The sequence below is a fragment of the Bos taurus genome, chromosome 10 (assembly GCF_002263795.3).
Source record: "Bos taurus isolate L1 Dominette 01449 registration number 42190680 breed Hereford chromosome 10, ARS-UCD2.0, whole genome shotgun sequence".
Taxonomy (NCBI): domain Eukaryota; kingdom Metazoa; phylum Chordata; class Mammalia; order Artiodactyla; family Bovidae; genus Bos; species Bos taurus.
The window spans coordinates 51,092,602-51,119,712 of record NC_037337.1 but is presented as its reverse complement, the minus strand read 5'-3'; the positions used below and the strand labels follow the sequence as shown (position 1 = coordinate 51,119,712).

General features: G+C 41.9%; 1 protein-coding gene across 1 annotated transcript in view; it reads right to left on the bottom strand.

Annotated features, from left to right (window-relative positions):
* Nucleotides 1-27,111, bottom strand: part of MYO1E (myosin IE) — a 220,772-nt gene that overhangs the window by 58,788 nt on the left and 134,873 nt on the right. Inside the window, exons 6-15 of the mRNA XM_002690853.7 lie at nucleotides 25,667-25,756; nucleotides 21,439-21,570; nucleotides 17,937-18,071; nucleotides 15,880-16,012; nucleotides 10,333-10,529; nucleotides 6,553-6,633; nucleotides 6,174-6,260; nucleotides 3,797-3,883; nucleotides 2,484-2,651; nucleotides 1,416-1,501 (exon numbers count right to left, since the gene is read on the bottom strand). Coding sequence (XP_002690899.2) covers nucleotides 1,416-1,501; nucleotides 2,484-2,651; nucleotides 3,797-3,883; nucleotides 6,174-6,260; nucleotides 6,553-6,633; nucleotides 10,333-10,529; nucleotides 15,880-16,012; nucleotides 17,937-18,071; nucleotides 21,439-21,570; nucleotides 25,667-25,756 — 1,196 coding nt within the window. The remainder of the gene's footprint in view (nucleotides 1-1,415; nucleotides 1,502-2,483; nucleotides 2,652-3,796; nucleotides 3,884-6,173; nucleotides 6,261-6,552; nucleotides 6,634-10,332; nucleotides 10,530-15,879; nucleotides 16,013-17,936; nucleotides 18,072-21,438; nucleotides 21,571-25,666; nucleotides 25,757-27,111) is intronic.

The following is a 27,111-nucleotide window of genomic DNA, read 5'->3' as shown; positions in this document are numbered from 1 at the left end:
GTAGAGGATTAAACAGAGCAGAAATTTGAACTGTGGACCAAAAATGAAACTCAATTTTGCTTTCATAGAAGTCAGGCCCTTTCTAGAAAATAATCATGCTTGCAACTGTTGATTAAAGCAGTTAGCCCTGATATTATATCTGAAGTAAGAGACCAAAAGGACAATATTACTTGGAGGAAGCTCTAAAATTTGTAAAAACTGGAAGACTGTAATATTGTATTTGCCTGGCACAGAGATGCTTGACCATGTAAATGATGCCTGGCATCCATTACCCAGGACCATGGGGGACCTTTGCAGGTAACAGGGAAGGAAAGGACATGGCAAAGCTGGTCCTGACTGCTCCAGCAGCTTGCAAGGGGGCGGGGGGACGGGGGTGTTGTGTGGTGTTCCCACTGCTTCTATGACCATAGCTTAGTCAAGGTCTGAGGAGTTAAAATGGATCTCTGAGTGTCCTTCCCTGAGTTCTTGAGCCATTTCTCAAGTGCTTCAGCAACTCCATTCACTTCAGTTCAGTTCAGTTCAGTCGCTCAGTCGTGTCCGACTCTTTGTGACCCCATGAATCATAGCACACCAGGCCTCCCTGTCCATCACCAACTCCCGGAGTTCACCCAGACTCATGTCCATCGAGTCAGTGATGCCATCCAGCCATCTCATCCTCTGTCATCCCCTTCTCCTCCTGCCCCCAATCCCTCCCAGCATCAGAGTCTTTTCCAATGAGTCAACTCTTCGCATGAGGTGGCCAAAGTACTGGAGTTTCAGCTTTAGCATCATTCCTTCCAAAGAAATCCCAGGGCTGATCTCCTTCAGAATGGACTGGTTGGATCTCCTTGCAGTCCAAGGGACTCTCAAGAGTCTTCTCCAGCACCACAGTTCAAAAGCATCAATTCTTTGGCGCTCAGCCTTCTTCACAGTCCAACTCTCACATCCATACATGACCACAGGAAAAACCATAGCCTTGACTAGATGGACCTTTGTTGGCAAAGTACTGTCTCTGCTTTTTAATATGCTATCTAGGTTGGTCATTAGCATTTTTAAAAACTGAGCAACTGAGAATTCTTAGGACGATATTCCAAGGGCAAAGTTTCACAGAACCACACTATTCCACTCATACATTACATGGCTATCCCAACCCAATCCCAGGATGGGCACTTCTTCTAGATGATACCATTGAACATGATGAAGTTGGAGACCCTGAAGGGCTTGCAGATGGCACTTAGAATGTGGGGTGGGATGTATTAAGGATAAGGGAGAGACTAAGATTGGGGGGATGACTATTTTAAGAAGTCAAATTGTCTAATGATAACTCAGACCTAACAGCACAAGGAAGCAAAATACTGACATTTAAATGTCACAAGTTTGTCGTAATAATAAAAATCTGATCAAACCTCTGTGTCAGATAAGGCAAACACACTTACTGCTCACTGCTTTGCATAAGCTCGATCAGATCCATAAAAAGCACATCACGGTTCCGCTCACAAAAGCCATCCATGTCATAGGATACCTTGCCAAGAATGGAAAGAAATCAAATTTTATCTTTTAAATATTTCATTGAACAAAACATCCAAGCCAGCATGGCTATCTTTCACGGAATATGTATATTTTCAGATGTAACAAATGGGCTCTCATCCTGAAATGTCACATTAAAGCTGTGCGTGTTTTACCTGCTAGATGACTTAGCTGGTGATGGTCTGGAGACGCTGATTGCATACACGATCCAAAAGATACATCACCAGGCCCCCAGCTCTCACGATTACATAGTCCTTCTTCTACAGATATACGGGTGTGTAAATAATACACTGAATTCTTTCCCTAAATTTTAGCTAAGATGCAATAAAATGAAACTGTGCACACTAAACCACTGCAATGGGCCATGTCATCTGAGGCTTTCTGATTTCTCCTATGAATGGTGCTAGAGTTAGATCAATTTAGCTACAGCCTCATGCTCAAGGATCCTCCCTGGTTAACAAGAGATTAATTGGGATGAAGAGTGAGACCAATGAATTTCCACAGTACTGTGAAGTCTCCAAATATCATGACCTCAGTTTACTTATCTGCATATCACCAGCACCCACACAAAGCCTGGTAATGCAGTAACGCACAGTACTCATGAATTTTATAAAAACAAATCCCTGGTCCTTATTTATACTCCCAAGGAAGATGCGCAAGTAAAAAAATGCAGGCTTGCATAAGAGGCAAGATGAAAGCTCATCCTTCAGCAGTTAATATATATGCTGATTCATGCTTATGTTATATAAGGGTGATTCATGTTACAAAACAGGCAGCAGTGTATACTATCTTTTGTTTGTCTCCAAATATTTCATAAGCCCCAAGTTGAATGAATGAATGATGGGTCAATAAAACACAGCAAGGCAGATAAAACTATATGGACACTTTTCAGTTGCCTCAGGAGAAAACAGATTACAGACCCAAAGGCTTAATACAGGTCATGTCCTCTTTGTTGAACCCCTGCTCCCTGGCCATACCTTCCCAGCGTAATGGTGAATAATGAAGCCTTGGTTCCAGCTGTTGAAGTGCTCATGGTTCCCAATCTGCATCTGCAGTTTCTGGAGCAGTGTCTGGTCCGCCCCCTCACCCACTGCGTGCATCGTGGCACATACATCATCCAGAATGCTCATGATTCCAGGAGGGTTCTGATGGGACCAAGAAAGCATAGCTCCAATTCACTGACTGTTCTAAAACATACCATGTTCATTAGGTCTTTCCATAAGCAAGAAACAGCTCCCGAGACTTAAGGTACCATCTTGGAAGTCAGTCTTTCCCTTAGAGGAAGGATGCTATTAATAATCCCAAATGGGAGCCACCTCTTAGATCTAACGATGGAACAAAGTCCATTTTCAAAAAGAAAAGTTCAACTTCCGGAGGTTCTATTCAAAGTCGTACACAGAAAGATCATTATCTGCTCACTCTTATTGTATGTACTAGGTTGATTTTTAAAACTGAAGAAAACCATTTTTCTTTGACCCCAATTCATTTCTTAATGTTTGTTTTCAGCTTGTTGCCCATATAGACATGGATAATACAGTTACATACTGGATACATTCTATTATATACCACTTTTTCTGCATAGCACTAGTTTATAAATAATCCTCCTGTTTTACACAGTCTTTATACTGATTATTTTGATGGCTATATTTCCCTGCTCTTGTATGCTATAATTTATTTAAGGACTGAATTCTCTATGAATGTTTTCACCATTTCCAGTTTGGGACTTTTATAAAAAAAACAAAATAGTACTGTACAAATGTGTCTATGCCCTTTTATTTTCTTTTGAATAACTTCTAGGGCTAAAGTCCTAGAAGTTGTATAAATGGTCTGGAAGGCAGAGCCAATTTTATGTCTCTTCATACACTATGCCATCAACATAAGTGATAACTGTCTCCTCTTAAAATTCAGTAACGACTTCCCTTCATAAATTGACAATGTACTTATATACACATGTATATATTAACTGTAAGAATAAAACCCTGCTTTCACACATATACGTATAAGCAAAATAAATGTAATTGCTAAAACTCTCTGCATTGAGGATTTCCCTGGGGGTCCAGTGGCTAAGACTCCACACTCCCAATGCAGGGGGCCTGGGTTCAATCCCTGGTAAGGGAACTTGATCCCACATACCACAACAAAGACCAGGCACAGCCAAATAAGCAAACAAAAAAACTCTCTCTTCAATCAGCGCTCTCACTCTCTCTATTCTAATACAATGACAGAGAGAACAAAAACTCACTTAGTGTAAACCTTGAACAGTGAAGAGACACACCAGACCGATACTTACAACTTTGTTTTCAATGAGGTCACATACGACTTTGTTATTAAAGTAATCAATGGGTGTCCATCTAATGCCTTCTTGCACATATTCTTCCTATAGGACAGAAAGCAGGAATTCTCATTATGACTCAGTAAAGACCAGCTAGAGTTCAGCACAGATGGATATCACAGGCACATAAATCATCAGGAAAGAAAAAGCTGGCTCCCTTCCATAAAAACTAGCAATACTAATATTTTCTAAGAGGAAGAGGAAAAGAGAATTTCATTGCTTGGTAATTTTTATGTTTGGTTAGAACCATATAAAATTGCTTCCATACAATTGTTTTTGACATACAAAGATGGCAATTAAAAATGGCTTAACCCATAGGTCCAGTTATGAAATAATCTCTTTGAACTTAACATAGAACAGAAGTATAGATTAGCATCTAGGTACTTAAAAGGAAGGCCCCTCATTCAGGTCAGTTGCTCATTAAACATGATGAACGCCATCACGCTCTCCTGGTGTTCCTCGTTCCTCATCAATCTTGCTTTGTTAGCATCCTTTGCTGGCTCTCCCCTCTACCCCTGATCTTTATATGATGGGGGCTCTCAGGGCTCAATCTCCCAGCCTTGTTTTCTCAACCCTTATTCTCTAGGTGATTCCAATCAATTCCGTCGCTTAAAATAATACCTATAGGCTAATGACACCTGAAAGTGTTTCTCTAGTCTAGACTGGCCCCCTGAGATCCAGAGTCACATATATTTCATATACTGGAATTTCCACTCAGAGGGATAACAGCCCTCTCGTATCTACCACATTCAGCAGTGCTCTGGCCCTACATCTCTCCACTGTCTCCAACCAACTGCTCTCCTCCTCATCTTACCATTCAGTAAACACTCTCCCCTGTCCTGTTATTCAAGCTGCAAAGGCAGGAATCATCTGCAACTCCTCTTTCCTCAGCTAATTACGTTGAGAGGAAGTCACACTGACTCATTCTACAAAATATATACCAAATCTGATCCCCTCTCATCACGTCCCCACCTCTCCTGCAGCCATCACTGTCTACGCCTCACCATTCTTGCTCAGTCTCCCCGGGAGTCTGGTTTTGAAACTTCTACTCTTGTTTGTCCTCCCCTGCCCCAGCCTGCCCTGTCTAAGTGCACAGAGTCAAAGCCAACTGGCCAAAAACAAATCAGATGGCATCACACTCTACTAAAAATCCTTCAGTGGCTTCTCATCATACTTCCTCTGAAGTCTTCGCCATGCCCTACCAAGTTCCTCTGTGACCCAACCTCTGCCTTCTCCCATCTCAGTCTCCACCATGTCCCCTCTTGGGGTTTGGCTCTAGCTACTCTGAGGAGTGGAAGAATTCCAGGGCAGAGTTTCCTAGGAAAACTATTGATCACTGATGTTCCTAAGCAGACACATGAACACTTCCATGAATAAACATTCTTCAAACAGCCTTGGATGTGTGCAGTGGATTGAATGTATCCCCCAAGATTTTCAAGAACCCCAAAATGTCCAGAAATAAGATATCTGGAGATATCCTAACTAAGAATCTATCCTAGCTAAGAATCTCATAATGAAATTATCGTGGATTTAGGGTGACCCCTAAATCCAAAGACTGGTGGCTTTGTAAGAGAAGAGAGAATGAGATTTGGACACAGGGAGAAAATGGACACATGGAGACACAGGCGGAGACTAAAGGCATGCTGCCCAAAGGCAAGGAATGCCAGGAGCACCTCGAGCTGCAACAGGCAAGGAAGAATTTCCCCTATAGTCTCTGGAAGGAGTGCTACCCTAGCAACATCTTGATTTTGAATTCTGGCCTCCTGGACTGGGAGAGAAAAAAATTTCCATTGTTTTAAGCTATCTGGTTGGTGGTACCTTATTATAGCAATCTAAGAAATCAAAAAACAGTAGGCACCAGAATAAAAGGGAATTTGCCCTGGACTTTCAGTAGGTAGTATAAACAAGACAAGTACCTTAAGTCCGAATTTAAACACCAGCTTTGTTAAAGACACATTTATTTTTATGTTAGATTGGGAGCAGAGCAAATCCGAGAAAACCAAGTTTTCCTTTGGAACACAGTATATTCCATAGGCAATTGGGGTTGGAATAGGTTTCCATTTGCACTTGGTCAGTGAGTCATAAAGTAGTAAAAACAACCAGTCATAAGTCCAACTTCACAGCATCATTTACTTACAGAGAAAGAAAACGTAGCAGATGGTGTTTATACTTCAGACTAAAATGTCACAGTGGCATATGGTTTTTCTGCCTGACTCTATTAAGTACATTTTCTAATAAAAAAACTATAATCTGAACCTATTACCAAAAGAGAGACATCTATACCCTTCGAAACAAATTAGAAACAGAATAAGATGAAGGAAGAGGGACTGCTCACCTGTTCTGCCTTTAATGTGAGTTCAATAAAAATCTGCTGTAATTTTTCATTAACAAAATTGATACAAAACTGTTCAAAGCCATTTTTCTGAAGAAAAGAAAAAGACAAAGTGTTACTTTTATGTAGTTGTTTCTGCAAAATCATTTTAAAGTCACTTCTTGAGTGATTTAGTGAAAAGGCTTAACGGAAATGTTGGCAGCATCAGTAGAAACAGCATAGTTTATATTTAGGAGATACTAATTTAGTATAGGTACATGAAGAACTCAAAAAGGCAAAAGTGAGCCACAATGATTTTTTTTTCATTGCCTAGAATTATTTCTTTCAAGCCAGGTAAAAAGCATTACCCTCCTTTGTCTTCAATTACTCAAGCTGGTCTTACCTGAAATATTTCAAAGCCATAGATGTCTAGGACGCCAATGTTGTATTCCTGGTGGTCCTTCTCCATTGCTTTGTTGATAGACTAGAAGAAAGTAACCAGCATGGTAATTAACTCCTTTCACATTCATATTAAAAATGGGCATGCGTGGGGATAAGAAAAGCAGATACTACTGCCTATGGAAACAGAAGCAGACAAGAAGACAGATGAATTGCCCCTTAAAAAGGCCTCAATGCAATGTCAAGTTTGTGGGAAAACCACCAGAATCTTAAAAAAAAAAAAAAATAGCATGGTAGAAAAAAAAGTTTGCTTCATGATGAAAACCATTCATTTCTGGCAGAGCTAGTTTTTCTCAGGAAGTCTTGAGAATTAGAAGAAAATATCTTGGATGAGTGAAGTAAAACCTGTTTCACAAAAAGAACCAATATTGCAGAATTTGTAAATCTTCCATTAACCCCATCCAGTATACTACAGGCATGTATAAGAGATACTGTGGATTGGTTCCAGACCACTGCAATACAGCAAATACCACAAAAAGGGAGGCACCCCCCTTTTTTGTTTCCCAGTGCATATAAAAGATGCTTATACTACACTGTATGTAGTTTATTAAGTGCAGTCTTTTAAGTAGCATTACATATAAAAGAATGTACATACTTTAATTAAAAATTACTTTATTGGTAAAAAAAAAAAAATGCTAGCACCTGAGCCTTCAGCAAGTCATAGTCGTAACATCAAAGATCACTGATCACAGAGCACCATCAGAAATATAATAATGAAAAAGTTTGAAATATTGCCAGAATTACTGAGATGTGACAGAGACATGAAATGAACAAATCTCAGAAAAATGGCTCTGATAGGTTTGTTCAACAGAGTTGCCACAAACCTTCAATTTGTAAAAAAAAAAAAAAAAAAACACAATATCTACAAAGCACAATAAAACAAGGTATGCCCTGTAGTCAATTAATGATCATCTAACATAATATGGCAGGAATGTCAACAAGACAGTCTTTATTCTCAGAGGCAACTTTGGACAATAATGCCATTAGTTACTACTAAAGTGACGGTAATGAAAAGCAACTTTACATGGATTCAACATTTGCCAGGCTTTGGGAAGGGCTTCCCAAGTTTTGTTTCATTTAGTTCTCGTTACAATCCTCTTAATGACACTGATAACATCATAATGTATAAACCCACATGGGGATAAGAGGAAGGGTCTGGAATTGAACTTAAGTAATATGATGATTATATCTGTGTTCTTGACCACTGTGAAAAGAGATGTGTAATCAATGAAACAGATAATGATAGGAGGAGGGGTGTAGGTTAGAGGGGGTTGGTCAGGCCTGCAGGGGCGGGAGGAATGTAAGAGAAAAATTCCTGGGGGTTGAGAATAACTAGAGGAATTTTTAAGTACCAGAGTTGTTTTCCAGGCAAAGAAAATGACAATCACCTTTTATCAGCCAACAGGTAATGATGGATAGCACTTAGCCCAGCACCTGGCAAGGAGTCAGGGCTTAATAAATGTCAGCTCCAATTAGCATCACTTACACAGGGCATCTGCCCCATTACACCACAATCAAGGGAGGACAGAAAGGAAATAAAGTGGGAAGGCCAGCACTGGAAGGTTCACTGAACAGAGACAAGAGATGTAGGTTTTAATCCCAGTTCGGCACAACCCTCCTGCTGAATGGCCTTGGGTGAAATCACCAATACTCGGGGCTAAGATTCCCTTGTCAATATAATGACGGGCCTGGACAAGTTAAAAGCATGACTAATGTTTTGTATAACCCTGACCTTCCTAAGCAATCTTACCATTAATATAACCATAAGAAGTACACAGAATATTTACCCTATCCTGCTCTGATCTACTCAACCCTAAACACACAGAGAAGGCAATGGCACCCCACTCCAGTACTCTTGCCTGGAAAATCTCATGGACGGAGGAGCCTGGTAGGCTGCAGTCCATGGGGTCGCTAAGAGTTGGACACGACTGAGTGACTTCACTTTCACTTTTCACTTTCATGCACTGGAGAAGGAAATGGCAACCCACTCCAGTGTTCTTGCCTGGAGAATTCCAGGGACGGTGGAGCCTGATGGGCTGCCGTCTATGGGGTCGCACAGAGTTGGACACGACTGAAGTGACTTAGCAGTAGCAGCAGCAGCAAACACACCCAACAATACTTTAAGCCTTATAGATGCTGCCTGGAGTGAAACACAGACTTTCTAGATCTAATGGCCAGCCTATTGTCCCCTGACTGGGATTCCCCTGGGGTTCTTTCTGGCTAGAATATATAAAAGGTAGAGGAGTAAAATAGCTGGAGCTCTGCCAAACTGAAACTTAAAACTGAAGTCGCTCAGTCGTGTCTGATTTTTTGCGACCCCGTGGACTGTAGCCTACCAGGCTTCTCTGTCCATGGGATTCTCCAGGCAAGAATACTGGAGTGGGTTGCCATTTCCTTCTCCAGGGGATCTTCCCGACCCAGGGATCGAACTTAGGTCTCCTGCATTGCAGGCAGATGCTTTAACCTCGGAGCCACCAGGGAAGCCCAAATTACCTGGGTTTAATTCCTAGGTTTATCACTTAATAGTGGTGTGACCTTGGGGAAGTTCCAGAACCTCTCTGTGCCTCAGAGGTAGCTTATATGTTTAATAGAGATAATAATACCTAAGTCACAGAGTTATTGTAAGAATTATTCTTTTTCTAAAAGACTTAGACCAGTATCTGGCATTTAGTAAGTGCTATCTAAGTGCTTGCTATTATTATTCTAAGCATTTACAAGCTACAGGGATTAACACAGACTGTCACTGGCAGTGACAGTGCTGAGAGACTAATTTTCAGAATCTATAAGTTATATACATATATAAATATGCATGTATATGCATATTTAGATATAATATCTGTATGGTTACACCATTATTTTAAAAGTCTGTGGTAGTTCAAAAAATATATCCAAAAAGTCTTTGACATTCTTCTCCCCCCAAAATTGGAAATTAAATCCTCTGTTCTTAACTGTGGGCTGTCCTTAGTGACTTGTTTCTAATGAACAGAAGCTGACAGAGTGGCAATATTTGAGGCCAAGACTAGGACATCAAAATCTTTGCAGCTTCTTCCTTGCTCTTTCTCTTACTCAGTCTAGGGGAAATCAACTGCCATGTTGTGAGGATATTCAAGCAGCTCCAAAAAAGATGCCCATGTAGCAAGGAACTGAGGCATCCTGCCAACAGCCATATAAAGACGCCACCTTGGAACCAGATTCTCCAACCCCCGTCAAGCCTTGTAGTTCTTTTTTTTTTTTTTTTTTTTTAAGCCTTGTAGTTCTAATCAGCATCTTTTTGCTCCCTCATCCCTGAGTCAGAACCACCGAACTAAATCACCTCCAAACAGCTGACCCATAGAAACTGTGAAAAAATAAATGCTTACTATTTTAAGCCACTAAGTTTTGGGTTAATTTGTAACATAACAATAGATGACAAATACAAAATTCCAAACCGTTAAGCTGAAAGATTTACGACAGTGGGCCTCCTCTTTTTCTGGTCTGTAGTTCTGGCTTTACTAAATATTTGGTCCACAAGCAGCTGTTACCATATTAGAGTTTTGCTGGACAATACTAGAAGTAAAAGTGGAAAAGTAAAAAATGGTTCCAGTGTGAGGATAAAACATGGAGGAGTGAAGTGATGATCACATAAGGAATGAGCCAAAACGTGAAAACAAAGCTCTGAGATGTTTTACTCTTTACATGACATCAGAATATGAAGCTCCGACAATGTCAATCTGTGTTTACTTACATCTACCAAGAAATCAAAGACCCGGGAATGCAGGGCCTTGGCAAGTGCGTCCCTGGTGTAACAGGCTTGCTCTACGTTGAGGGTCACGTTGATAGACTCCGACTTGCCTCCCCACTTGCTGTCCATCTGCCGGCTTGTGAGCTTTTCTTTCAACCGGTCCTGGTTGATCCCCAGGAGATAGGCAGGAAAAGCCAAAACTATACAAAACAAAACAAAACATGACTGTCTTTCAGATTTTTAACAATTCCTCTCACAAATACACGAAGACATGTGTGTGTACACATGCAAGATACCAACCACCATGAGCCTCAAGATCCTTCACTGTAATGAAGACTGCTTATCAGAAACGTCACACACATCCATCCACTTTAATTTTCCCCAATTTTTTTATTACATGAGTCAATTCCTATGATGAGCAAGACTTTCAATTATACAAATCAGTGATCCAAGAAGGGTGGCAAATCAATCCCCCCTACTGAGATCACAGCCAAATGCCTCAAATGGACATCTTTCCAAGACTGCAGCAAGACAGCCTGGAAGGAACTAAATGAAGCAACATTTTTTTGGCTCCAAATACTGTTTTTCTTCCTTTTTGGTACAGTGTTTTCATAGAATCATCATTTCCAGCTTGAAGCACCTAATATCATCAAACTTATAATGATAACAAATCACATAGTTATTGAGTAAGTACTCAATACCATGTGTTGGGGTACTAAAGACAGAGGACAGAATATAAAATACTTAAGAAATCTTGAAGACAATTTAGATGGGGCAAAGATAGTTTACTAAATAAAGAAGCCTACAAAAAGCTGAGTATGTGACAGGGACAGACAATAAAGTCCTGGAGGAACTTAGGACAGCGAGAGATTACTGTTTGCTGGGGTGGTCAAGGAAGATGTGGGATTTGGTGGGGGGAAGGGGAGGGGCTAAAAGGCTGAACAGAGTGTGTACAAATGCAGAGGAAGAAAGAAGAGGGAGAGAGGGGAGTGGGATGTGCAAAGCCAAGGACGCTGGGTAGGGCAGACACAGCTGAGGTGAGCGCTGGCTGAGATGAAGGCCAAGGCAGGCGATCAGAAGATTAGGATAAATTCTAATGGTGGAGTTGAATGGTAGGGGATATTTGGTCTGGAGTCAAAGGGGGCTGGATGGCTTCTAGAGACAGATGTTACCAGATCTCCCTGGGGCACTATACAAGCAATGGAGGGGATTGTAGTAGTCACATCACAGATTAAACACCCCACACTAAGGACATGCAGTTGGCACAGCTTGTGGTCTTAAGATAGAAAAGGTGAGGTTCTCACGGCTCAGCAAATTGTTTCAAGCCAAGAAACTCACCAAGAGGGGGCCCAGGATACAAACAGGTTTTCTTGACTTTTTGGTCAAAATACTCTAATATGAATAAATGACAAGCATGAGATCCCTGGACACGAAAGAATGTTCAGATTTTTTTCCAGTATGAATGAAAGATTTTTATGAACACAAATCAAAATTCTCGACTTGGATATGACTTCTCTTTTCTGCATAAAGTTTTGCCAAAATTCTCTGATAAAGGGACTTTTATTAAAGACCTTATGATAATGCTCAAAAATCATAAAGCTCCCAATAAAGATAACCTGTTTGAATTTCACAGATGGCAATGGAATGTAACAGGCTAACATTTCTCAGTATACATCTTCCAATGAGATGAAGTCAGTGAAAGCATTTTGAAAAAGGGCAATGCCAGAACAAGGTATTTATCATCTATGTGACTGTTCCACAGAAATGCTCTGACAGGGAGGGGCTTCCTTTTTCAAAGGGCATGTGAACAAAATTAAACACACTAATTTGCCAGTGGCCAGTTTCTTTTAAGTTTAATTTCACCACACATATGTTTAGGAATCTGGATGTGTCTTCTGCCAAAATGAAAATTACCTTGCACAGAACAAGGACATAAGATGCCTGTAAATCACATGTGCAGCTTTGTGTGAGAATCAAAAGACACTCACCAAAGTGTCTGACACCGAGAAGACCTTCATTAAGGAGAAACTACAGTGTTGATTATTATCACTCTCACCAGGAAGACAGCATGTAGATGAACATGGGCTTCTCCCAAGTCCCCAGCCATGCTAAACTAGGGACACAGTTAAAATGGTTGGTAGCAATGTTTCTGGCATTACCATTATGGCCACAGCTAAAGAAATAAAACAATATGGCAAAAGTCCCTGGGTCCTTGAGATGAAATCGACAAAAGACTGACAAGGAAACAATATCCTTCCAGGCCTCCTATCTCTTAAGTAGAAGAGGGCAAAAGTGAAGGGCCCCAGGCACTCGAAAAACAAGGCAGGGAGTTTTGGCCAAGAATCAGAGTCACAAGCTTAGGGAAACAGCTAAGACGTCTAGAGAGGAAATCTAGTACTTGCTTTTCCAAAAAATCCATGCCATGTTTTTTAAGTACAGTGTCTTCTTCAATGGCTGCCCTGGTGCTAAAACTGTAGGGCTGCTCACATTGACTTGACTCCAGCTGTGAATTTCTATGAAGGTGTATGCAAGAATGGCTGGATAGGAGCGGCAGTTTAGAAGTTCAGAGGCTGGGGGAATGGGTGGGGAAGGAGAGAGCAAGGAGAAAGCACTGATTAATTTTAAAAATGCTGATGTAACTCTGGTAGAGTTAAACAGAATTATGCAGGGCATAAAAGAGCCCACTAGAAAAGAATGTTTTAGCACATTTTGATAATGAGGACAGATTTCTACTACTGCATTCAAGTGTAAAGCAAAGTCGGATTGAATTTTTCCATTTAAGCATAGGGAATATAGAGAAACCAAAAAGATGTAACAAAACAAAACTCCCTGTTACAAATTTAAAAGAAATGGCAAAGTAAATGTGGTTTATCCATCTTGGGTGTTGAGCTTCTATGCTTTCTACCCACTCATAACAAGGCAAAGAAGGAGCTCTCACTTCACTCCTGTGGTTACTTAAGGAGTATTTTTATTTCCTTCAACAAAGTTCTGAAGCTAATTTATATTTAATATTCTGCTTTAGTAGACCAGTTGTGATCAAAGTCTTAACAATTTTTTTTTTCTACAATAGCTAGGAAAAGTCTGCTTTCTTCCTTTATAAAAACATTGGCTAAGCCTTCCCTCTATAAATGTATTCCATATATTAAAGTCAAATATGAGAACGATAACACAAACCAGGTTATCCATTTTAAGTAATTGGAAGAGTAACAGGAAACCATCTTTATGTCCATCAACAGATGATTGGCTCAACAAACTAAAGCACAGTCAGGCAGTGAAATGCTAATGCAGCTTTGAGAAGGATGGGGTTTCCTCATTTTCAGCAATGTGGATGGACCTGGAGACTGTCATACTGTGTGAAATAAGTCAGCCAGAGAAAGACAAATATATGATATTGCTTGTATATGGAATCTTAAAAAAAGGGTACAAATTACAAAATTAGAAACAGAGTTACAGATACAGAGGACAAACGTACGGTCACCAGGGAATAGAGATGGGGAGAGATCAACTGGGAGACTGGGATGGACATATACACACTACTACACGGACAGAACCAACCAGAACCTACGTGTAGCACAGGGAACTCCGCTCTGTAATGATCTGTACTGGAAAGGAATCTAAAAGAGAGTGGATATATGTATATGCACACCTGACTCACTTCACGGTACACTTGAAACTAACACATTGTAAATCAACTATGAAACAAAATAAAAAAAATTTTTTTTAAATGAAGCTTCTTAATGAATTGCTATAGAATAATCTCCAAGGGACAATGTGGAATGAAAAATCAACTGTAGAGTATGTTATAAACTCCAACTAATGTAGAATAGTAGGGAAAAAAAGAAGAGATATGAGTAGTTTCTTAGGAACACACTGTTCCCCTGAAAGGAATACAAGAGATTGGAAACAGTGGTTCCTACTACAGAGGGGAATAGTGAAAGTGAAATTCGTTCAGTTGTGTCTGACTCTTTTTGACCCCATAGACTACATAGTCCATGGAATTCTCCAGGCCAGAATACTGGAGTGGGTAGCCTTTCCCCTCTCCAGGGGATCTTCCCAACCCAGTGATTGAACCCAGGTCTCCCGCACTGCAGGCGGATTCTGACTAGCAAATGAGTAGATGTGAGAACTGTGATCGTGTACTACCCTGAACCAGTTAGGTATTACCAACTGGAAGAAAACAATACGACTGGGAGAAGGACCTATTTCTCTGTTAAAGCTCTTTGGCTTCAAGCATAGCCCTTTTCTGATGGAGACAGCCCCACACCACTTTCAATCAGGGGATCTCATGACAGTTGCCAATCCTGGGTTTTACCCAGTTGGCTGAGGAGGCTTCTTGGCTCAAGCATCCAGGAAAATACTTGCTGTGTCAAAGCCATGACCTTTTCCTCCAGCCTAAAGGGTCAGTAAAGGATTGTACCATTGAAGAAAGCAAGAGAATTCCAGTGTACGTCTACAGAAACTGTCAAGAAATAGGAAAGGTCAGTGTTGAAAGGCAAGTGTTCACGACCCTCCTGGACACATACATGCATTTGTTAAAAGTGAAGGATAAAGCACATAAAGTATGAAAACACATTATTATTGGTTGTGCTTCTAGACTTCATGGATACCCTGTGCATTTATTGTTTTCCACCCCACTCCCTTCCCTGGTAAACACAATTCATGTTTCTCCTTATCAGACAGACATCTAAAGTTAGCAGAACTTCCCTCTTTTATCACCAAAGAGAACAAAAATATAAAAAAAGAACCTTATTTGGAATGGAAAGAGCCTCACTGCACTGTCAGCAATGAGTAGGATACTATTTATTACTGGGCATCTAAATTTGTCATCTTGGAAGAATGCTGAGAAAGGAGGAAACATCTTCCTGGGTGGTTGAAGGATGTGTGGGTTCTGAGAGCAGCCTGGAAAGCTGACCGATGACAAACAGGCTGAAGTCACACGCTACAGTGGCTGTAGCACCGCGGTGTTCACAGAACCAGTAGTGCGCCTCGGCAGGCAGCACCGGATTCCTTCTCAAAGGGTAGAAGCGACCATTCAGGTCTTCTGACGGCTACAGAGGGGCCATTAAAGACATCAGCAGCAAGATCAACACAACAGTGTCCATTTTTTCCCCCTTGTTTTCAGAAACCCAGTCTAATCCAACCCACGGGGCAACTTACGAACCTGTGAGCTATCCATATTTACTTACATCCTGAGAGAAACTTCAGGTGAATATCAACCCTAAAGATCCGTTATAGAAAAGATTTGTAGTAGGAGACAATTCTAATTCTCATTAAAGTATAGCTTGATTTTTAAACCTACATGTACAATTCTGCCAGGTTTCCCCAAGGTTAAAGATAAACCAGCACAGCTTCATCAGGGTCCCTAGTGTGGGTGCAGAGAAGAGGCACAGACTCTCATGAGACCTTTCAGTTCTGCCCCAGCAAGATACACCAGTCTTCTCAGCCTCTCTTCCCCCAAAAAACCCAAAGCACAGGAAAGTGGTGAGTTCTTCTGACTGGAACTAAACACTGTATCCCCTCATTTGGCAACCGTGTGCCCAAACCACTCACACTCTTCACTCTCCACGGCTGCGTAATTGCCAACTTCCTTGAAGCTGATGTTTCCCAGGTGGAGAATCCCCGCCACTATCTGTAGTACCAGCGCCTGCTCCTCCGCAAAGATCCCAATCACGTTCATGGCGTGCTGGAAGAGGGGAGAGAAATGACCCAGACAAGTCAGTCACTAGCTATGGAAGCACATCAGAAAGAAACCAAAGCTTGGATGGGGTTGTGCAGTTACACATGGCTTAGTCCGTGATGGCAGCTGGAAGTCACCATAAGACATTTTCACTGGCCAATGCCCTCTCACACATTCAAGTCTCAACACGGTGCTGGAAAGGCAGTTCAGTCTTAAAATTTCTTTTTTGTGGTTTGGTCATTCAGTCATGCCCAACTCTTCTGTGACTCCATGGACTGTAACCCACCAGGCTCCTCAGTCCCTGGGATTCTCTAGGCAGGAATACTGGAGTGGGTTGCCATTTCCTTCTCCAGGGGATTTTCCCGACCCAGGGATTGAACCCACGTCTTCTGCACTGCAGGCAGATTCTTTACCACTGAGCCAAAGGGGAGCCCAGTAAATAACCTGCCGAATGTGAACATGTAATCGTCTAGAAATACATGCGAGAAGGCTCTGGAGGAAAGATATTCAGATGCAGAGGCAGCTGCCTAGTCAACAAGTCTGTTCTTATCTCTTAATTTTCTCCTTGTTGCCACCGTCTCCCTCTAAGGGCACCAGTCTGCTTTCCAGCCACTCCAAACTCTCACAAACATTTCTCTTCATTGGGAGGGCTGAGAATAAATTGTACTTGCAAAAGGATCTTGAAAAATTCCAGGAAAACCAAATAAAAGAATCATTATAAGAGCTTTGTTTCTGAGATCCATTAAATTAAAATAAAAGGAGATGACAGGCCTGAGTCTTAGATACCTGTATCTTAAGGGGGCTCTTTTCTAAGACCGCTGCAGGCCTGTCTGCAAGTTCTTTCCCACCTCCCGAGGCCACGTGGCCCCTTGATGCCACATTCTTTCTGGACACCTGGGACACAGTCTGCCCCTTTCAAGCACAAATGCCAGCCCCCTTGCCACCTGAAACTGTACCTCCAATTGCCCATTCAGTTTTCCCACTTGGTTTTGGATCCAGGCTGAGGCATGAGCCAGGCTGGTATCTGACTTAAAGGGCAGTGGTGATGCAGCTCCTTGAGGCTAAATGGGTGAGTAGTCCACCTCTAGAAGGCTCTATTTTTTATTTTTAAAATTTCTTTTGACAACACCACACGGCATGTGAGCTCTTCGTTCCCTGACCAGGTTTTAAACATGTGCCCCCTGCAGTGGAAGCATGGAGTCTTAACCACTGGACCACGAGGGAAGTCTCCAGAAAGTTCTAGATTGACTGAGTTAGTAAGTTGTTTCCCAAGGATGTGAACCTTCAATAATCTACCTGAATTCAGTGTGTACCATAACGTACACACAGTGTGAAAAGAATGGAGTAAGGCTTGCCCTCTGACCTGTAAATACTGAGGTGGAGATGAGACTGAAGGTGTTCTAAGATTCCTAAACCTGATTTTTTTTTTTAATATTTATTTGGCTGTATCGGGTCTTAGTTGTGGCATGTGGGATGTAGTTCCCTGACCAGGGATTGAACCTGGGCTTCCTGCATTGGGTGCCTGGAGTTTTAGCCACTGGACAACAAGGGAAGTCCCTTTAAACCTGATTAAGATAATAATTTTTGGTTTGTTTTTGTAAGGAAACAGCTCAACAACTCTGTAAGCTTTCGGCAAACAGGTATGGTAAATGCATTACTGAAACTAGTTTTTATGTGAATCAGAACACCTAGAGAGGGGAAATGATGAACTTTTTTATTACCCATGTTTAATCATTAAGTGCTCCTCTGGCAACTGGGCCGATGGCTATTTAAGGGTGTTTACACCTGTGTTTTAAGAAATGGAGGGCTTCCAGCAGAAAGAGGTGATATTTCAGGCTGCTCTTTGCTTTGTTCACCTCCCCTGCCCTTTCTGCCATAGACAACGCCTGGTCTAGATGTCAGATCACGCCCGGCCTGTACCAGCACTTACCAGAGTTTCCTGAAAATCCTTCTTGTCATCAATGCCATCCACCGTGTAAGACCCCGAGAGGCTCAGGTAGTAATAATAGTCCATGGTGGTGATGCCCAGGCCATGCTTCTGCTCTGGGGAGGCGCCCTCAATGAGCTGGAGCAAGAGAAAGTGGCATGTGTGTGGTGGAGCCTATGGATCAGGCAAAGGTACCACCTGGGTCCCACTACCACCCACCAGCCCTGGAGTCAGGTGATCAGACCTTCTACCCCTGATTCCTAAATGGATGGAAGCTCCTGGTCTCAAAAATACGAAGGGGCTTCAGCATATCTGCTCTCTGTGTAGTAGCCCCAAATCATCTTTGCAAATTCTAGTTCTTAAGTCTGATTAGACCTGCAAGGGCTGAGAATTTTCCCGTATCTGATACATCAAACTGTGCGGTTATGCTGGTGAGATCCCTTGGAACAGTGGGAAGCAAGCCAGATTATCACTCCTCTGTTCCTGCTCAACTTGCACATGGCTCTTTTTTTATTTTTGGTGGAGTCAAACCCTTATTTTTCATTTTCTTAATCGGAGTATGTTTTACAACCTTATGTCAGCTTTTGCTGTACAACAATGTGAGTCAATGCACAAGCCTTTGTAAACGGCAGCTGGACTCTCCATGCTTCTCACAGCACGGTGCATATTCATGTACAGCCTCAGGTCCCCCACGCAGGTGTCCTGTCCCTTGGCTTTCTGTTCTATCTCTGGTATCTACCTTAGTTCTGAGCAAGCGTCCTATAGATGTGCGAGAAAATGTTCAACAATCCGTTCTCTCTCTTTTCCTGGCTATGCTATGTGGGTCTCTCTAGTTGCAGCAAGTGCAGACCTACCATCTGGCTGTGGTGCCTGGGCTTCTCATTGTGGTGATTTCTCCTGTTGCAGAGCATGGGCTCCGTGTTTGTGGCACCACGGGCCTGGCTGCCCCACAGCATGGGGAATCCTCCTGGACCAGGGATCAAACCTGTGTTCCCTGCACGGGCACATGCATTCTTTACCACTGGACCACGAGGGAACTCCTGGACAATCCATTCTTGAGGTGGGGGTGGGGAATGAATGTGTAGCAACTGCTAACTTTGGTGGTGTAAATACTTCAAACTACCAAGAAATGCCACTGAAGGAAGAAATGCACAGAGTCCATGCAAGCCAGCGCCAGCCACCACTGGCCCCCACCCCCATCCACACTTCTTCATCTTGGTTTAGTTCCTCATGTCATCCCAGCTTCACACCCTTAAAACAGGGAACCTCATCTCCTTTATGGAGAAGTTCTTGGTCATCCTATTACATCAGGTTCCCTTAGTTTTCCCTCTATCTCCTTAAAATTTGTTTGTACCACTCTTCCTTTTTCTTTTGGTTTGGTTTGGTTTTTGCTAAGGAAGAACTTCTCCATCTCTGTCTCAGTCTTCTCCCCACCCACATCATGTACTCCCTTCACCTGAAGGTTCAAACATCCCTTTCTTTCTCTCCAACCTACAGTCACATGCTTCTTTGTCTTCTTTAGAAGCTTTTCCTTGACTCTGAAACCCTTCAAGCTACAGAATCTCCTTCCTCAACTGGTGTCTTCCTCCCCGTCACCATTCTGATGGAAAAGCCCTCATGGCTGCTTTCCAGTGGCTGAAGCCGCCAGGCCTTGCTTGGTCCCCAGGCCCTTGCCTCATCCTTCTTCCTCAAGCTCTGAATAAGTGATCCTGCCCTGCACCCCCATGCTTCCCCTGGCTTTCGTGACACTGCAGGATCTGTGACTACTTTCCTGGCTCCTCAATGCCTCCCTCATCCCACAGGTGGTCTCCAGGTCCCCAAGTCCTAAATGGGCATGGTTTTTCTCTCCACATTCACTCCCACAGGAGTCTCACCTATTTCACAGCTTCAACTATCACTTTTATGTCAGAATCTTAAACTCTGTCTTACCCTGAACTCATCACTTCCCCAGTCTCCAGGCTGGGGTTTTCCAACTTGTGGGCAGAGGATTCTGAAGGGGGGTAGGGCTGGCATTTAGAGTACAGCATCCAGGAAATAATTATGAACTTCTGTCCAGTGCTCAATAAATAATATAGTGTGTGTGAGACATAAAATTACTTTTCAAAGACCTGTACGTGGTGCTTTGATTAATACAGTTAAAAGCATTACTGAATTGACAGAAGCTTTTAGTCATTTATAGATATTTTAAACCAATAGATTCTAACTAGAAGAATTGTTTGCCACCACCTAACATGTCTATGGAATTGAAAAGACTGAAATGGGAGCAATCAACATAGCTTATGCTATGCTATGCTAAGTCACTTCAGTCGTGTCTGACTCTGTGCGACCCCATAGATGGCAGCCCACCAGGCTCCCCTGTCCCTGGGATTCTCCAGGCAAGAACACTGCAGTGGGCTGCCATTTCCTTCTCCAATGCATGAAAGTGAAAAGTGAAAGTGAAGTCGCTCAGTCGTGTCCGACTCTTAGCGACCCCATGGACTGCAGCCTAACAGGCTCCTCCATCCATGGGATTTTCCAAGCAAGAGTACTGGAGTGGGGTGCCATTGCCTTCTCTGCAACATAGCTTAACTTCCTTCAAATTGAATAATCATCAAACTCTAACAAAAAATTAAAAAAAAAAAAAACAAAAAACAAAAAAACCTAACAGTTGCAGCTGATTCTTCAAAGAAAATCTAATGTGGGTCCCCAGTATATAAAGTACTAATACAAAAATCCATACGTTAAAAAAATTGTTTATGGTATCATTACACTTTCAAACACTTAAAAAACATTCAAAACAATTATATTCCAATAAAAATCAATAATCATTAAAAAAATATTGAAAAAATAGTTGAAACAAATGATTGCTGAAGCCTGGAACATAATTTAAAAGCATCCGGCCGACTGCTCTAACCCCAAACTCTCCATGGCTTCTGAGAGCCTAAGCCAAAACTTTTTGACATGGCAAGAAATACCTCAAGTCTTTTTTCAAGTCTTTCTTCCCACAGTTCACCTTTTGGAGACCTCTACCCTTGCAATCCGGCTGGAGCCTGGCTCATTCACTAGCTTACCTGTCCCCTCCCTCCATCTCTCCCATCTCCCCACCTCCCCATCCCTCCCTGCTTGCTTTGTTCAGACCATCTGACTCAACCTGAGTCAACCTCTCCTCCACACCATCTTGTGCCCCCTTAAAAGCTCTCCTTATTGTCCCAGCTATATCTCCCCTCGTGATCTCCTATTTAGCCAAGAATCAAACATCCCTACTTTTGTTCTGAAGTGCGTCAACACTTTATATTTTACTTTAGGGAAACTGTTGTCTTCTCACCCTAGCTAGACCTTATTCTGCCTGCAGGTGAGGGCATCCTCACAGTTCTTTCGCACATGACTTGCATATCCTGCGTTAATAAAGACTCAAGGGCTGGCCAGACTAGACTATCTCACCCTGAGGACCTGAGTACCAAGAGAAGAACATTTTAAATGTGGAGAAGGAATAGAGAAGTAGGAAAGAAATAATATAAAGGAAAACCTGGTAAAATATGTGAAAACTCCGCTCGCCAGGGTTCCTCATCACCACCCTAGATTTTTCCAGAAGGAAGTTGGAGATCTTTCCACCATCTGGTTCCCCACCTGGACTGAACTGGATTTCAAAGTATTTTCCCTGCAAGAAAATTAGGGACTTCCTTTAATGGTCAGTGAACAAAAACATGATGTTCCAAAAGGCTTGGGATACAGCATATAATTCAAGGAAATTCATTAATGAAAGATATGTTCTGAATTATTCCCAGTTGTGGTCTAGACTTCCTCACTGTTTCCTATCAGACAATAACCTGTGCCTTTGTCCAATCACACAATTCTGTATCATTCTAACCCGACTAAATATGGATACACTCACTATATTCCTTCCCCTTTTCCCTTAGTAGGAGCTTGTCTGCTAAACCAGAAGCTGTAAAGAATAGGACAGAAAAATCACATGGTCCCCTTGATCTAACAAGAGTGAACTCTGCCAGCCTCTTTCAAAGGAATCAAATTTTCCCTCTGAGAGACTTATTTTCATGGCTTTGAGCAAAAGCAATTTCTTTTTATCCCAGGAGCATCTAATATGCTAACATGAAATAAAAATACGTTTATAAGTTCTTTCCAGCTAGCTGAGGGTGTGGGGATTTTTGTCACTGTTGTTCTTGTTAACATTTCCTTTTAAATGACTGCTAATAGGGAACAAAAGAGAATAAAACCCTGGACTGTAGCTGCAAAGGTGTCCACATTTGTTAAGTAAATAATTTTTTTAAAACTACAATTTAGTTTCTCTTCAGTCCTCAGAAGGGTCCAGGAGTGTATATTTAAATGAAGAAAAAGATGAGAATGTGGGTTTTAGGGAGTGGTGTGACCTAGGATCAGACTGGAGAGCATGCCCAGCCTAACTGCATTCGCATTTAATATTTTTTAAATGTGTATGCTGATGAAGTCCACCATCTCAGGGATGAAGCCTGCCAAGCCACAAGTCTCTGACCAGAACCATTAACTCACTAAGGAGAAGAAAAACACACTGCGTGTTTTTCCTCCTGTGGATAGCACCTAGTACTGCTATGCTCCTGCTAAGTTAATGTCGATTCTGGCTATCAAAAAAGCTACAAAAGAAATCCACAGTCTAATTGTCTATTTGTCTTAATCTGCTGACTCTTTCCTCTCCCTCTCCTAAAAATAAACCCCAAGACAAACATCCCGAAGCAGCAGACATAGAGGAGGACCACAAACGACTGCTATCCAAACCACAGTGGTTCACGACAAAGTCTGCTCAACAAGACCCCTCGTGCTTCCTTCCGTGGCCATCCTTCTCCATCCTTCCCTTTGGGCGTGTTCTTTCTGCAGGGAATAATTCAGTGTCCATTTGCGTCCAACCCCACCACACCACCCCATTCCCTATCAATCTAGGGACAGAGATGAAACAAAACAGGATGTCAAAGCCACAAAGGGCAGATTTGGTAAATGGCAAACTCTCAAGTCCTTTTGTTAATGGTTCACAACCTTGGCTGCCCACTAGAAAGATCCTGGGAGCCTCTAAGAAATACTGCCCGATGCCATTCCAGACAAGTAAATCAGCTGCAGGGACTGGCACCCAGACATGAGTAGCTGTAAGAGGTCTAGCTGGTTTGTTTTTTGACTGCTGGATCGTCACTGCTGCGTGAGCTACTCTCCTGCAGCGATGCAAGGGCTTCTCATTGCAGTGACTTCTCCTGTTGGGGAGCACAGGTTCTAGGGTGTGTGGACTTCAGTGGCTGTGGCTCCTGAGCTGTAGAGCACAGGCTCAGGAGTTGCGGTACCTGGGCTCAGTTGCTCTGCGGCATGTGAGATCTTCCCAGATCTAGGATCAAACCCGTGTCCCCTGCACTGGCAGGTGGATTCTTAACCATCGGACCACCAGGGAAGTCCACCTGGGTGTTTTTCATATGTGGCCAAGTTTGAGAATCACTGCTCTAATGTAACGGGAATGCTTATACACAACTCAAAATTGTAATTTAAAAGGCAAAAATCCATAATGAGAGATCAAAAAGTTTAGTTTTGTTGTAAGCAGCCTGAGGGAAGGAGGAAACTATATAAAGAGAGGATATGATACTTTAATTCATAAATGAAAAGAAACCTCAGTTCTTGGTCATGTTTTACTTCTTAAATTAGGTACTGGGTACCTCAACGTTCACTGTTTTATTTTAAAATAGTGTTTGAAATATTTCATAATACAGTTCTTGAAACTTGAAAAGATTTGTAAGTGGAAATAGATGAATTTTGATGATTCCCACTGCAAGTCCATGTGAAGTAAAATTACCCATAATCCTACCCTGAAGCACTTCTACCTCCTCCTACTAATCACTGTATAGTATATTCAAACATCGATTTGCAGATACCTTAATTATGCTTTATATAAATGTGCATTTTAAAATAAAAATGGGACCATATTATAAATATTGTCCTATAACCTTTTCAAAAAAATTAATAATATATTATGGATATATTTTAAAATAAATTACTATTAACAGGGAACATGGATATTATAACCTAAAAGTATTGTTGGGTCAAAGACAATGAGCATTTTAAACTTTGATAAGAACTGCCAAATTGCTCTCCTGAGAGAAGATGTCAGTCTTTAACAAATAGTGTCTTCCTCCTTAATGTTTCACCATCTGAGAGACCAAAAATGTATATGGTTTTAATTTACATTTCTCTCATTACTAATGAGCACATCTTTTGATGCCCCATCAGATTCTGCTATGAGTATGCCCGTGTGCATATGTGTGTATCTGTGTGTGTGTGTGTGTGTGTGTGTACTGCCTTTCTGTACGCTTTTCCCACCATTCCATCAAGGTTGTACGAAATTCTGTTATCAGAAAAATAATAAATTCTGGGTATTTCTGCTTTTCTTTACAAAAACTGACTGCTATAGCCTCCTTGTCCAAAGACAAAAGAATAATTTATATTGGAAATATCAAAGGAAATATTGATTTGGTTACTTTTCTGCTCAGTAAGGAAGGCAAAAGAAGGAAGTTGGGTAGCTAGAGAGTTAAATTTGCTCAAATCCTTATAAAAGGCAGATTGAGATTGACAATCAGGGAAGAAAAGATCCAGTGAAAAATTCATTCACATCTTTTTTCCTGTTTCATTACCTAGAAACTTCAAGATAACATAGCCCTGGCATTGAACAGAAAAATTAGAGAAGAACAAATGAGTGAATAGTTCAAATAGTATTAAACAGTGAGGAAAGGAAGGGCAATTCTGACAGATAAAACTCACCAGGGAGCTTAACAATTACTCCATGAAAACTGAGTAAGAATTCTCTTGGAAATAGAAGCTTCCTTCTAAAACAGAAGGATAAAAAAGAAATTGCTTTTCTCCAAAATTCTCACTTATTTATTTTAAAATGGAACAGAATCCACATCACAGATGGTTCCCTAAGTGCTTTACTGCCAGACATAATCTATGGTTGAGATAAGATACAAAATCTACATAAATCAAAGCTACTGAGCAAACATTCACTTCTCTGTAAACGTGGCTTTTTGTCAAAGGGAATATATTCATATTCATCCTTGCCAGCCTTCCAGTTCACCCCCTCGGGAGACACTCAGACAGAAAAATGTCTAACTAGGCATTCAAGGCATTCGGCTGATATTTTCATTACTTTCGGTAAGCAGGCCAGTTAGGAGCAACATGTAGGCTAAGGTCAGTCATTCTGGCATGTCATTATGTTACAAGAACATGCCAAACACACACACACAAGGCCAAGAGGGGTAGGGTAAGCAGTCAGCTCCCTCTGGCTGACAGACAGGAAGAAGTTTCTCTCTAAGGTGCCAGATCAAAGCTCCCCCTCCAGGGTCCACACATCTACAAAGCAAAACAAGATGACAAGACCTGGGATCTAGTCTCCTGGGTTCTTCAGTTGGGAAAGAAGGCCTTTTGTCCAGTGCCCAAAGCAAAGAACCTTCTCCAAGACCAAAGCTGACATTTCCACTTTCCTTAGGAAGGCAACTTGAGTTGAGAACTGGCTTCAAAAATTATCTTATTTATATCCCCAAGGCTCAAAAAGAACTTGAGTCAAAGGGTGAATTGAAGCCGGACAGTTCACCACTAGAGAAAAGTAAGAAAAGCTCAAAAAGGCAGCCTCCTGATAATGTGTGAAAAACCCCTATTTCCTTGGGGACACAGAACTTAATCAGGAATGTCAACAACATCAATCAGGTGGCACTCTCTATTACAGGAAAGAAACTCACAAATCGGCTGGAGTTGTTGTTCCGGACCGTCTTGGCATTCCCGAAGGCCTCCAGCAGCGGGTTGGACTGCAGGATGATGTCCTTGACGTGCTGTTACAGCAGAAAGACCAAAGTTAGGAAGACGCAAACACCTACCCGGCAGTGAAAGGCTAGACTTGCCCGAGGACCTGGTTCCTGAATATGGTGAGGGTGAGAGGACTCAAATCCAAGTCCCTGGGATTTCCGGAGGATTTACTCTTTCCTCTCAACAGACCTGGCCCTGTTGGTATGGTCATGTCTTCCAGCTCCCCTGGCTTGATGCAGGATTCCCTGCAGCCAGGGTGCCACCACAAATCAGGATCTATGAATGTTCCCAGACTGGGTTTCCAGATTGGATGGTGCAGCTTTATGCTATGCTCCCTGGTATATCGGGGAACATAAGAAGAAGGGGTATCTTCTTGTCTTCTGACCAGATTCTTAATCATCACGACTCCTGCTCTACTCAACTTCTGTCCTCACCTACTGCATGCCCCTCTTCACTGCAAATGAGAGTTACCTTGAGGGAAATGAAATAGTTTCTCCTCCCCTAACAACATTACAGACAAACAGACCTGTGCTTCCCAAATTTTCATGTGTCTGAATCACCTAGAAATCACATCAAAATGCAAATACTGACTCAGTAGGTCTGAGGTGGGGCCCAAGAGTCCATGTTTCTAGTCCTGGTGTTCCTGGTGTTGCTGGTTTTGTCTGTATAGAGCCCCATTTGAGCAACAAGGATCCACACTGGATTGGGTGGAACAATTCCTGGCCTATTGGAGGGGAACAATTTGGTTTTCACATACCCCAATTCAGTGTCAGGCTGAAAAGTACAAAACAGCCCATGGGCAAGACAGCTCAACAGATACGAGTTGATGTTGGAGAAGGTTTTGAACCAGTGAGTCATTCCTTGTACTTCTAATTATTCACATGCTATGGTTAAACATGTTCCAGAAATAACAAGCCTTTGGCTTGTGCTCTTTAGCTACTGACTAATTTCAAGCCAAGAGTTCTGTATCATTGTCCTCATAGGAAAACAGGAAGAGAAAGATCAACATTAAATGTCTGCAGTCGGGCCACTAGGTCGTCGTCCATAGCAAATCGGACGAGATGAAGGCACTAACCACTGATTGATTCTGCAACAGCCAAAGTGCTTCTCTGGCACCCCCTGAACATTCTGAAGATCAACGAGAACTGGAATTCCATCCACTGGGCACATGTCATTAGCAATGGGCACAGAGAGCAAATTTTGGGTGGTTCCTCCATGGAATCCATTTCAGAGTTTAGAAAGATATTTCTAAGCAGCCTATTTTCCTTTAAAAACTCATGGATTTATATGAAATTTGCTTTTGTTCGTAAAATAATTTTGACTTTGTGGGTTTTCGTTAATCTTCTGTATTTGTTGTTTGCTGGCCAAACATCCCTACACC